Below are 13,176 nucleotides of genomic sequence, written 5' to 3'. Positions count from 1 at the left end.
TACAGGCCGTCGAGTGACACGTTGTTCCATATTCGTTGCATATAATATTGTACATAGATACTTAAAATATATATAAAAAAAATAGTATTTTAAACAACTGTGACACTGAACAAATACTAATATTTCAAGTAAAAAAGATTATAAATAAACAATAGTTACACACAAGTTAAACCTTCCCGTGAATTATATTCGCACGTCGTTAGTGAAAATCATTTTATAAAATTCAAGTGTAAAACGAAATGTATTGTTTTAACCTGATGCTGTTGATGGATAATTTTTCTTTTAGTTACCAAGCTAACATAGCTAATAATAATATATTCTAACGTTTTGATATGAAACGAACAATATCATAAATGTATTTTATGTTTTTTTCAGAGTGATTGTGTGTATTAATAAAAATTTTCTCAAATGAGATACACTAAAAAATAGCTCTACATTTTTTGGTAAAAATAAAAATTCATGACGAAAGACATTTCGGGTTTATGGCCTTTCAATCCTCTCCACCCACCTACCCATCAACTGCACTAAAATAATTGTAATTTTATCACAATAACTACATATTATAATTTTAATAGCATTTATTAGTGTGCCTATATATAATTATATTATTATACCTATTTGTGCCACTTATTATAATACCACAATAATATTATTATTGTGTTGTCATTGACCTGATGAACTTATTTACGCCTCGCCATCCTTGCTATACAGCCAGTACTTGCGCCGTGACCATTGGCCTACACCTGAACTGGTGGCCGCAGGACAACGAGGAAGGACGACCACCGGGATTGCCGGAGTTCACGGACGATCAGATGAATAACGTGATGGCCACCATGTACTTAGTGGCCATCGGCTGGTCGCAGTGGCTGGGGACAAACGTCATCCTCGTGGGCCCATTCGCGCTGATGGTGTTCGGCGTGTTCGTTTCCGTGTGCGCAGGCGCACTAGCGTCCGCGTTCCCATGCCAAGTCTACTGCGTGTACGCGGTCCGCGCGCTCCAGGGCTTAGGGTCTGCATCGCTGGCCGTTGCCGTTCCCGATTACATCATGACGAGTAACGCCAACGTCACAGGACCGTTTCAAAGCGAGTACTGCACCACCGCGATATAGTTAATTAAGGGAAAATAAAAAGTAACCAGAAAAAAAAATACACAATCCTAGAAAAACAAGTCCCTGGGTATGTAAAATCTGTTCCGTCGTACTGACATAATATTATTATGTAGGTATATAATTATACTCGAACCTAAACGAATATAATAATTATACAATTATAATAATATTATCTTCTGTAACAGTCTTTCAAAGAACGTTCATTATTTCAAAAAACTTATAACATTTTTGAAAATATTTTATCTTAAAACATTAAATTTAAAAATACGCTTATTTAATAATTATATCAGCTTTCAAATGAGAATATATTATAAAATATCTCGATAAATTATACAAAATGAAAAATGAAATTAAGAATAATTAATTATTACACCGTTTTCTTGTAGTATGAATTATGCAGTAAAAAAATAGTTATTTTGCTGTACTTAAATTCTAACCTGGTACAAAGTTCTCTTAATCTCTCATCGTCCTCATATGTCCAACAATTTGTTGTTTTACTATCACCGTACAACGTATATTATTATCATTTAAGTCGATATAATGTCAGAAATTTTCTAGTTGTACGCCTATTTCACACGCAAGTTAAGTTATGGATAAAGAGACGTTTTAAACATTTAATAGTATATAAATATATACCTATTGGTATAATAGCCGAACTTTAAAATATTATTGATAACATACTAAACTACACAGTTTAACATGTGACAGCAGCTTTAGCTGAAAAAAGACGTCTTAACATTGAACTGTAGCAAAACATATTTGAAAAATTCAATAAGTGGAAATCTATTAAATAGTGTTTAGCAATATTTTCATATAATTACATTGAAACAAATTTATTAAATTTGTTAAATTAATCGCATCATATTATAATTATTGTAAATAATATATGCTTTACAATGATTGTGGGTATTTAACATTTAAAAAAGGGTTTATAACTATTTTAATTTGTCTATAGTTCTAAATTATTCATATCTCTCTTCATACATCTATTTTAGATTACAGAATATTTGTTTCGCTAATTTTTCTCTGTAACTACTTTTCTCGAATATCCGGTTTGCATCCATTATAGTCTATTCCATTCAAACTATCAATTTTCATTGATTCCACACTATGGAATAATATCGGGTAACAAGATTTACAATACCATCACGGCCTCTTCATAAGTATGACCTAAGAACTTTACTTTTACTTATTATATACTGTGGTAAATGGCTTTATTGTAAAATACCTACTTTATACTCTGATAAGTTTGTAAATTAATTCAAATTTAATTATTTACAAGATGCACCTTCGTTAATTTAACATGACTTATATTAAACTCATAAGAATACATTACAATATATGGTTAGTATGTAATGTATTTAATTCAAATAACGTTTGCTAGTTGCTTTAGTGAATGCATTTTAGTATATTAGTTCAATATTTTATGCATGACAAAAATTAAAAACAACTTAAGTATTAAACTATCACAATAATAATCGCATTAATACTTTTTTCTTTTCTATTTTGAGCATTATTTAATTTTTTTTTCTTGAAACTTAAAAAATATATTATAAACCTAATATTTAACCTTTATTTGTTGCTCGGAGTTAGAATTTGTCTGTCTCTCTTATTCACTATCCTGAGTACAAAATATTTTAATTTTTTTATGACATAATATGCATAGTGTGCAATGTGCATATACATAAAATACAGAGTAATTTTTATTTATCGCTCTATTAGTAAGCTATCGCTAGATATATGTTTCTTAAGAATATTCAGATATATCTAAAAAAAAACGATAACTATTATCTTGTCATTCTCAATTGTTAAATACTACTATATATTTCTTATTATCATATTATTATTATAACATACTAGCTGATCTCTTGAACTTCGTAGTCCGTTAAAAATCCTACTTTTTTATGGCTCAAACTATATCTATCTATCCATCTATCTAGCTATATTTATAAAAATGGATGTCTGTGTTTATCCTTTATGCATTCCAATTCCAATTGGTGGACAATTTGCGACGAAATTTGGTATAATTATAATTACAGTATTCATCCAAGCGTGATTATTGGAAAAATGGATAAATTATGCAAATATTGTAGAGCATTCAAATTTAAGAATGAGGCTCCAGGTATATGCTGTGCTGGCGAGAAGTAAAATTGCCAAAATTATATACCATTACAATTGCTGGACTGATTGCGACAAAATTCGATACATACAATGATATATTATACCTATGGGCAGGAGATAGGCTAAGTTAAAAATTGGTACGCCCAAATATTATTCAATCGAATATTTAAATCATCAAACTTTTCTCGATAAAACGAATAAAATTACATAATGATAAACTAAATTGAATTTCGTGTTAATAAGATTATTACTTATTATAATTTAGCCATCGATGTATATAAAAATAAACTACTAACTACAGGAAACGAATTTAACACACAGTTTGAGACATATGTGAAGTAGGAATTTTAACGGACGGCTACGAAGTGCATGGGTTCAGCTAGGTAGTGAATAATATAGAATTTTGTAATTTTAAATACTAAGAAAACAATGATTAATCTTAAGATTTATAAACATAGTGTTAACATGTTCAGTGTAATACATTGGTTGTTCGCTACTATGCTTTAAACTTTGCGAGCCAATAAAATTAATTTTAATGACCTTGAATCACATTAATATACAGGGTGTCTCTCGAGAATTTACCCATTGCGATATCTCACGAAATAATAGAGATATAAAAATTCTGGTTTTGTAATAAGACTCACCGGGATAAGAACTACAATTATTTCATTTTTAATTTATTTTAATATTTTGGAAAAAAGTTAAAAAACTATTTTCTTATTTACTTATTTTGAAAAAAATTGACTATGGCCATTTTGTAATGTTTATTTTTCTGAAAATGTTGACGTTTCAAAATTTTATTTTCATTAATTTCCTGATTATATTTTTTCTAGTTTTGAAGAAATAAAATGTGATTATGACTAGGCACGCTGAAATTGTTCAGCCAGCTGTATGAGAATGCGCGCGGCGTGTCACATGTTTGATAACACTACGGTGTTAAATAATTCGCAATTTTTCTCAAAACTAAAACCAAATATTAAAAATCAGGAAAATAAAATTTTGAAACGTCAATTTTTTCAGAAAAAAAACTCTGCAAAACGGCTATAGGCAATTTTTTGGAAATAATTAAATAAAAAATAATAATTTTTAACATTTTTACCAAAACATAAATATATGAAATAATTGTGCCCCTGTGAATCTTATTAAAAAACCAGAATTTCGGATGGGTATATCCTCGTGGAACACCCTGTAAAGTAAAATAATAGCTGCGTACGAGTTGATTCCCGTGTTATCAAGAAGTATGTACGAGCTGATTCCCAGGTCATTATATTATATTATTTTCAATGTTTAGTAAAATATTTAGCCTATTTGCATAACCCAAGAAACACCACGAGGCTGACAAGTTTCTCAAAAATTTTGTTTTTTTTTTAGTTTTTTCATATTTTTAAAATCATTCAATTTTTATTTTTTATTTATTTTTTGTATTATATTATATTTATTATTTATTAATACCATTTAGTAATATTAGATTCAAAAATACAAAAAAATTTAGGACCCGGGAATCAACTAATACATAAAATAGGTCTCGGGAATCAACTCACCTATCGCGAAAATAACACAGCTATAATGGTCGATTTCAGGTTCCATGTTGTGTTTGATCGAGGTGTTCATCGTGGTTGGAGAGCTGATTTCACACTCACTAAGCTTACTAATGACGTGGACTCATATGAATCTTGCGACCACCGGTATAACATCGCTGAGCATAGTTTCGTTGATTCTGTTACACTTTACTTCCCGCCGTCACGATGACCGGATGTCGGTGTGTCATTACCACCGTAATTCTAGCTCGGTAGGCCCCTACAGCGAATTACTAAGAGATCCATACGAAATCGAAAACCGGGTAAAAAAAAATAAAAATCAAACGATAAATAACAACACAATAACACTGTTTATTTTTGGCACTGTTTTTTTCGTATAGTTACTTTTAACTATATCATTATGAGACATACTCACAACCCTCAATGTAATAACATAATATTATGTAAGTACCTATATACTTATATTATGTATTGTTTCATTACATTTTGGTATTCAGGACGACAGACCCGTGTCGAGTTCAACCACTTACCAGTTCGTTGACAGTGACAAGTGCTATAAGAAAAATCTTCAGTGGTGTATTTTCGTCTGTTTGGCTCTGTTCGTCTTCCGGGATTTCAGCTGCGTCCATGTATTTAAGAAGGGCATACGTTGCATCTTCGCGGAATTGAACGTTAAACCCGTGACGTACGAACAATGCGCGTTGTTGGTGACCGCGTTACAAGTAACGAACGGAGTGGTAGTATATTATGGGCGACCGGCGCAGCTGTTTCTAAAACCCGAATGTTTGTTTAGTTGATGGTCACGACATTTACCGCGTTTTTGGTCGAAAAGTGCGGCCGGAGGAAATGCTTGTTGACCTCAAATCTCGGCATGCTCTTGGCGGCGACAGGTCTGGGGCTGATTATGTACAACAGTGACGCGATAACCTCAGTGAAACTACGTCATATGTGTATTATGTTTGCGTTGGTTTTATACATTATAGGCTTTGCTCTAGGTATGGGCTCAATACCTTGGGCCATGCTGTTCAAAAACGTTCAAACAAATGTAAATATTGGTCGTCTCAATATTTTTATTACCACTTACTCACTAAATAGAACCTAAGTATTATGTTTTATTTTAAACACTATATTTATATTACTACGCTTTACCCATTAATAAATCGTTTTACGATTTTCGTTTGATATCTTACCATCAGACATTCTGTTATCAATTACAATATTCTTTAAAAATTCAATTTTAATTTTCAGGTCAGGAGTTTCACTCTAGGTTTCATAATCAGTGCTCATTTTTTGTTTATAATGACCGCCGAATTTTATTGTATGAATGAGGAACACTTCTATTCTGCAAAGACGAACGCTGCATATTGGTTAATGTTTTTTTGCTTTTGGCAATCTATTTTTGTGTATACTTTTGTTATGAATATACAATCTTAATTATTAATAATTGAATATGTTGTAAATATGATATTTAAAACGTATATGTTTATAACCAGAATTAAAACTAAATGTATATAAAATGTAAAACCTATGTTATTATATAAAATAGAAATTTTAATTTAGAAGAGTTTAACATTACATACAGCCATGACATAACATCTTACATTTTTTATGTGTTTCAAATCAAATCGAATAAAAATATATTATCATGAATATAATTTAATTATATCATTATATTAAATGGTTTACCGGTTGGATGTAAATTGAGATACTTAAGTGTATCCAATATACACTCAAGACGTATGTCGTGCTGTGTTAAGAGGACACCACACTATTGCTGTCTTACAAATAATATATACATAACAAAAATGTTTTGTGCGGGATAAACCAGCTTAGGTGGTAGTGAAAGCTAAGCAATCAAATGTTCACACTATAAAGAGGAAAACATTAATTATGCAATTTTGTTCTTATTTTATTAATATCATAAAATAGACATGAAAAAAGTTTTTGTTTTTCGAAATTCAAAACTCGTTATTTTTGAGTTTTTTAAACTTAAATATCTTTTTTCGTATTTGTAATATCAAAAAAATAAAACACTACAGAGTAAATTTTCTCCTCTTTATAGTGTGATAATTTGGTTGGTATGATTGGACTACAACCTGAGTAGCCTACGCCCTCAAAACAGTTTTTGCTATATTATACATGTATTTTGTAAGACGGAGACAATACATACGGGCATAGTGCACTCTTAAATAACGTCTAACGGTGGACATTATTAAATTTTTATAATTTTTCCACTATAAATAATTGATTAAAAAAAATATTACTTTAATTTTATAGTCTTACAAAGTCATTTATTACCGAAATACAATTTTTTATGCAAGTATTTATTACGTTTATTAAAATATTTTTATGTTATGAAAAATAACAAGAAAATAATTAATTTCATAATGTATTCCATACAGCAATAAAATACGTTTTATTTATTTTTGTGGATTTTCGTCATAGATGGAATAATTGACAATTCGGACCATTTGTATGAGAATAAAATAGTACCTATATAATAATATTAAATTAAAGTAGGCTAAAAACCAGTGTTGTTGAAGCCTTAATAAACTTATAAAAAAAAAAAATATTTAACTTGCGATTTTCAATTGCTTAAAAATATTATTACTGTTCTTTTGAATAAAAATAAAAACAAATGAAATAAAATGCTGACATAAAAAAAAATGCCATTACAAAATTAATAGCTTCCTCGGTTCTCCCGGAAACCGTAACAATAAACCAATTTCAAAAAAGCTCAGTGACCATAGTAAGAGTGTTTCGTGTTCAAACAAACGACGAGCATCGCTATCTATACATATAGCACAGTATAGCATTGTTCTGTATTTCGTGATGGCCCAAAAGTACTTATAAAATAGCATTATTATAATTATATAAATACAATGATAATGTCTACTGTTATTGTATTGATCAAAGTGAATATGATTTCAAAAAAATAAAATCCTAACGAAGATGCGATGGGATACACCTACACATTTTGTTGACCTATTGTGTATTATGTTAAAAGCATTGAATTGTGAAAGTCGAATCTAATTCATTTCTGTGCCTGATGAAATAAAAAACGAGTGATTTACTGAAAATTCGATTCGATTCTGAAACTTTTAAATCATCTAAATCACTGCGTACAGCCATGTACAACGTCTCTTTGTGTTTTGTCGTATGCAAATACAACATCACACCACCCATATACTGACATAAACTATCCCGAGACATCACAGTCGCATGCAGCGCGATTTTCAAATCATGCCGAACGTTATTTGACACAATAATATCATGTTGTAAATCACCATAAACACTCACTCAACATAACAATATAACATTTCATCGTATCCGCGTGCTCTTTCTTGTTTATCCGACGAACACAACTCACTGTAAATAACTAACAGCGCAAGCATATAATATCATTATGTATTAGTTTTTCGTTTACCATAGGATGAAATCAAATGAAAGTAATATTCCTATTAATGTGATAGTCGTGTGTGTTTAATAGTTATCGTTATATGATTTTTCAATTAATATAGCGGCAATGTATTTTAAAAATAAAAATTTTTAACATAACTAGTGTACCTAGTTAAATTGACTAAAAATACTAAACTTCTCGAAGTTCCAATGTTATTTCAATGCACAGTTACTTCAGTCAAGGTAACTGGTTATTTAATATAATTCATCACTATTGAGCATCAACATAACTATTGAAGAACCCCATAGACGTTTTTACTTTTTAGCAACCTTTCCTAGTTAAAAGCCAAAGCCTGTGAATAAAAAAACTTTTATGGAGACTGTTATTTAATGTGTTAAGAATTTCACAATTATATGTGTTACATGTATTTAATATATTAATATTGTGAATATACCATATATGAGTTTATGTACCTATATCAGAAAAATCAAAACATACATCAGTGTCACTATAACCTAAAGTCCTAAAATATATTCAATGTTCCCTCTATAATAAATAAAGACAAATAATAAGATTATCGAATATGATATATTTTTATACAAATAAGCTTCTGAATAAAAGTGTATATACAGATATAATATATATATATTATATATATATATATATATATATATATATATATATATATATATATATATATATATATTATATACAGATATAATATATATATATTATATATATATATATATATATATATATATATATATATATATATATATATATATATTAATATTTTCGTTTTATTTTTTAGTTTCATTTTGAATATCAAAACTTATAATCTTAGGTATTATTTTCTATTTTGATTTACAGGAATCCCGGAACTAATAAACCCTAGAGACACTCATGTTATGGGTTTGGGGACATGGTCTCTCGTATCTTATTTTAAATTTTGATTTTCTAGAATTCTAGTTCCTGTAACTATTAAATCCAAGTTAAATCCATGTACCTGCTGCAAAATTATTGTTTACATATTGACGGACATGTATTAAATATATATAATATAATTTAAACATAAAATAATGATTAAAAACATTATTTTTCAATCTTAAAATGAATAGAGCTTGTGAATGATAAACTTTAATTCTACGTATATTCAATACCTGCGTTTGTATTTATATAAAACAATAATGGTGAGTACTATACCGTATTTTTTTTTTGTATCGTTATAATAATTAATGTTTTATAAATTCTTGACGGCACCTGTGAATCACAACATCCGTGAATCAAATCAATCAATATATTATATTGTTAAATTACACAAAAGTTATGAAAAGCGTCCACATGCTCTTAAAAATTGATTAACATAACATGTCATAATACATAATTAATTGATATTTAGATAGCATAGACATAATTTTATATTTTTCTTTCATAAACAAGATTATTGTTATGCAAACTTTGGCAAGTATCTTCAAAAAAGTATTGTATGATAAATTACATGCACCTGCAGTCGGCTCCGTATTTTAATCAACATTGTTTTGAAATAATTTGACATCAAACGTAATAGTATTATAAGGTAGTGTTATAGTTCTTTTGATTTATTTAATAAATTTATATTAATAACGAACAATGGCGAAATTAGAAGTCATCAAAATAAAAAGGTAATTATCTAAATGTAAAATGCACTGCAAATGTTATCGAATACGTGTTAAGCATGATTTAAAGACGATTCAATAAAAGTTCAAAAGTACGGTTTTTGTAACCTAATTAACACAACTTTTACACATGTACGATGTACCTACTTACTGTCCTACTAAAATATGTAAAATATAAAAGTATTCAATGATGCTAAACAGCATTATGTACCATTATGTTATTTGAAAAATTATTATTATTCAATTTGAAACTTGTTAAAATATATGCCTAATATTTTATTATATTTTCAAAAAACTTCTTCTTTATCGTTGTTCGAACATAGTGACTTTCATAAAACTACATCCATAAATAAATAGTAATTTTATATATTATTAATAGTAATCTCTATGTAATAATATATGACCTACATAGAAGTATTTTTATATTCAAATTTTCAAAATAAAAATAAACGAAAACTCATAGCATACTAATGTATTATCATTTATGTTTGATATCACGTACCTACAGTATTTCCATATAGTATAGTATATTATATTATATATTATTATTATATTCACCACAATAGTGCACGTGATATAATTTATTATTCTGTTAGAAAAATGTATTAAAATACTTTCCTGATAGTTTTAAAAAATGAATTGGATAGAAATTGGTTAGAATTAAATTGCATTTGACATTTCCCTTGATTAGCCTTTTCATATGATGCTACACAAGCAAATGGGCAAGTGATTTTTTTTTTAAATACCTACACTGATTTTCAATAGAAAAAAGTTAATGCAATAGTTATTTGTACTTCCAATTACTTAATCATAATTATGGTTTGGTATATAAGTAAAAATACGTGAAAATTGTATGTGCAGCGTTCAAATTTATAGAAAACGTCAGTCAGTCTATTTAATAAACTTTATTAATATTGTTACTAATTCAAGAAAATAAAAAAAAATTTCAAGAAATTCAATAAATAAAAAAAAACCATACTGGTAACAATATTTAGTACACAAAGAAAAATATTTGTTACATTTTTTTCAAACACAAAATTATAATTCCATTTTAAAACAAGACGTCAAAACTTTATTTTGCATGAACACGAATGAAAAAATGTTTGAAATCCATACGTACCGAAAAAAATCTCTACGTATAAGTATCCACTATACTGTGCTATATTATGATAAAACGTTACTTATATTGTTTCAATTTTTTCCGTGCGTTCGTTTTTTGCCTCTCAACTCGTGATTTTCTTATGTTTCTTGCCGTTCCGTGCGTATTATATAATCTGAGCATTTATTTCGATTTTGTACGGTACATGGTTTGGAATCGATACCACAATAAATATTATACCTGAAGCCACGACTCCGTCGCCCACATCATGTCAGTGGCACGTGGTGGCTTGAAATATAATCTCAGTGTTTGAGACGAATGGCAAAAACGCATTGTTAACCACACGTATCAAATATGAATATTGAATAAGTATAATACGCCCCCGATTGAAATTAGTATATCATTGAAACGGTGATATCAACAATGTAATAATCACGAATTGCGAGTACATTAATATTTCCCATATACCTAATCTAATCAAACCTACATTTACCCTTGATGACGAAGCCGTGGGCGTGTAACCTGCGAAATTCTTTAGAAATAATATAGCAAAAGCAATTTTAAATTAATTAAAATTAATATCATATAAGTGATCACTCTCATAGTTTTCTTTAATAATTAATTCATCCAAGTTATGATTTTTGTAATTTTCAAATAGGAATATTTAAAAATATTTTCTAATTTTTCAAATTTTTTTTTTTAACTTCTTAATGAGTGTCCAGTGGTAATACATACTCTGTTTTTTAAATGAAACCTCTATCATATTCTTTTTTTGCTGTAAATTATTGAGAGGATGATGTTTTTGAAAATGTTGATGTATCTATATCTAATTCAGAATTAATTCGGACGAGTAGTTTTTCAGTTATTAAGATGTTTATACTAAGGATTATAATGTAATCTCTAAAAATGGCCATATAAAAATTAAAATTGAATGTAATATTGAATCTAGTCATACTTTATCTATTTTTACAAACTAAAATTTTGAAAGATTTTCATATTAATCATCAATCACTTACATTTTCAAATCAACATAATATTAAGCCCCATATCTTCCAAACCCATTATGATGGACCCACTATCCTTAAATACACAAAGTTAAATAACTCAAAAATTACTCATCCATATGTGTTGATACTGATTTGTTAAAATTTTCAGAAAAATGATCCAGTTAGAAATAGAAGCGTATATATCTTTAGGACGGGGGTCGACAACTTACAACTCATATAGTTGGGCTCAGACAGCCAAGTGCGCCGCCGTAATTTCATAATGCGCCGCGTATCGTACGTTATCATTTCATTTAAATATCGTAACAAGACATTAAAAACGTTTAATGGCCACGGTTTCACCAATTGTTATTCTAAACAAAAATACAGTTCGTAGAAAGAAAACTATGGGAAATCCTGCAAAGAGAGCTCTCTCGTCGACCTCCTCAAACTTCCCGACCTACGAGGATAAGAAAAACAAAGTTTTCGTAACACCAAATCGTCTCGAAGTTCTAGAAATGGAGGAACAAGACAACATTTTCGTGCAAACAGAATCTCAGCTTGCCTCACAAACTACCAAGACCTCGCCAGAACCGAGTAAGATAACACTCCCAAATATCGTATTAACAAACGTTACCGATTTTATAATCCTCGAAAACATTTAACTACCATAGTGGGACCAGAGGGTTTCACATGCAGAGCTAATAGATCTAATATTATCGTTCGGTCAAACACACGTGAAAACTGGATGGCCATTAAATCTTATCTGATTGAAGCCAATTACGAATACTATTCTTATCTCCCCCGTTCCTCCCAACCTTTCCGAGTCGTGCTACGCCACCTTCACCACTCTATGACTGCCGTGAATATTATAAACTACCTGAGTGATCTTGAGCACAAAGTCAACAGTAGGTATCTAAAAAATAACACACCAAACGAACAAGTTACCACTTCCTCTATTTATCTCTATGTCTGGCCCGTAACAACAATATAATCGAGAAATATTCAAAATAACAAAAATATTAAACTCAATAGTGAAATTCGAATATCCAAAAAGACGGTCCGATCCTCCTCAATGTCAAAATTTCCAAAAATACGGACACACACGTAATTACTGTCATCACTATCCACGCTGCGTGAAATGCGGATCAGAACACTCAACTTACGAATGCACAAAACAACGGGAGGAACCGGCAAAATGTGCAAATTGCGTTGGAAATCACACTGCAAACTAAAAAGGATGCTAATCCCTTAAAAAAATATTAAACCAC

At 29.3% G+C, this 13,176-nt stretch overlaps 2 protein-coding genes across 2 annotated transcripts; both read left to right on the top strand.

Moving 5' to 3' along the window:
• The first annotated feature begins 674 nt into the window (after positions 1–674).
• On the top strand, positions 675–1,109 carry LOC149055726 (uncharacterized). Its single transcript, XM_089226937.1, has one exon. It carries the CDS (start codon positions 675–677, stop codon positions 1,107–1,109), a length of 435 nt encoding a protein of 144 aa, XP_089083063.1.
• Positions 1,110–4,815: 3,706 nt separating this feature from the next.
• Positions 4,816–6,202, top strand: LOC149055725 (facilitated trehalose transporter Tret1-like). The gene is made up of 4 exons (XM_089225178.1): positions 4,816–5,070; positions 5,266–5,490; positions 5,562–5,813; positions 6,017–6,202. The coding sequence occupies exons 1-4, from the start codon at positions 4,816–4,818 to the stop codon at positions 6,200–6,202; spliced, it is 918 nt and encodes a 305-aa protein (XP_089081304.1).
• The last annotated feature ends 6,974 nt before the right edge of the window (positions 6,203–13,176 follow it).

This window comes from Diuraphis noxia, unplaced genomic scaffold (assembly GCF_037042655.1).
Source record: "Diuraphis noxia isolate RWA-SAM2 unplaced genomic scaffold, SU_Dnox_SAM2 contig0004, whole genome shotgun sequence".
NCBI classification, from domain to species: Eukaryota; Metazoa; Arthropoda; class Insecta; order Hemiptera; family Aphididae; genus Diuraphis; species Diuraphis noxia.
Note: the sequence above shows the minus strand (reverse complement) of the source record. Positions and strands in the feature narration are given on the sequence as shown.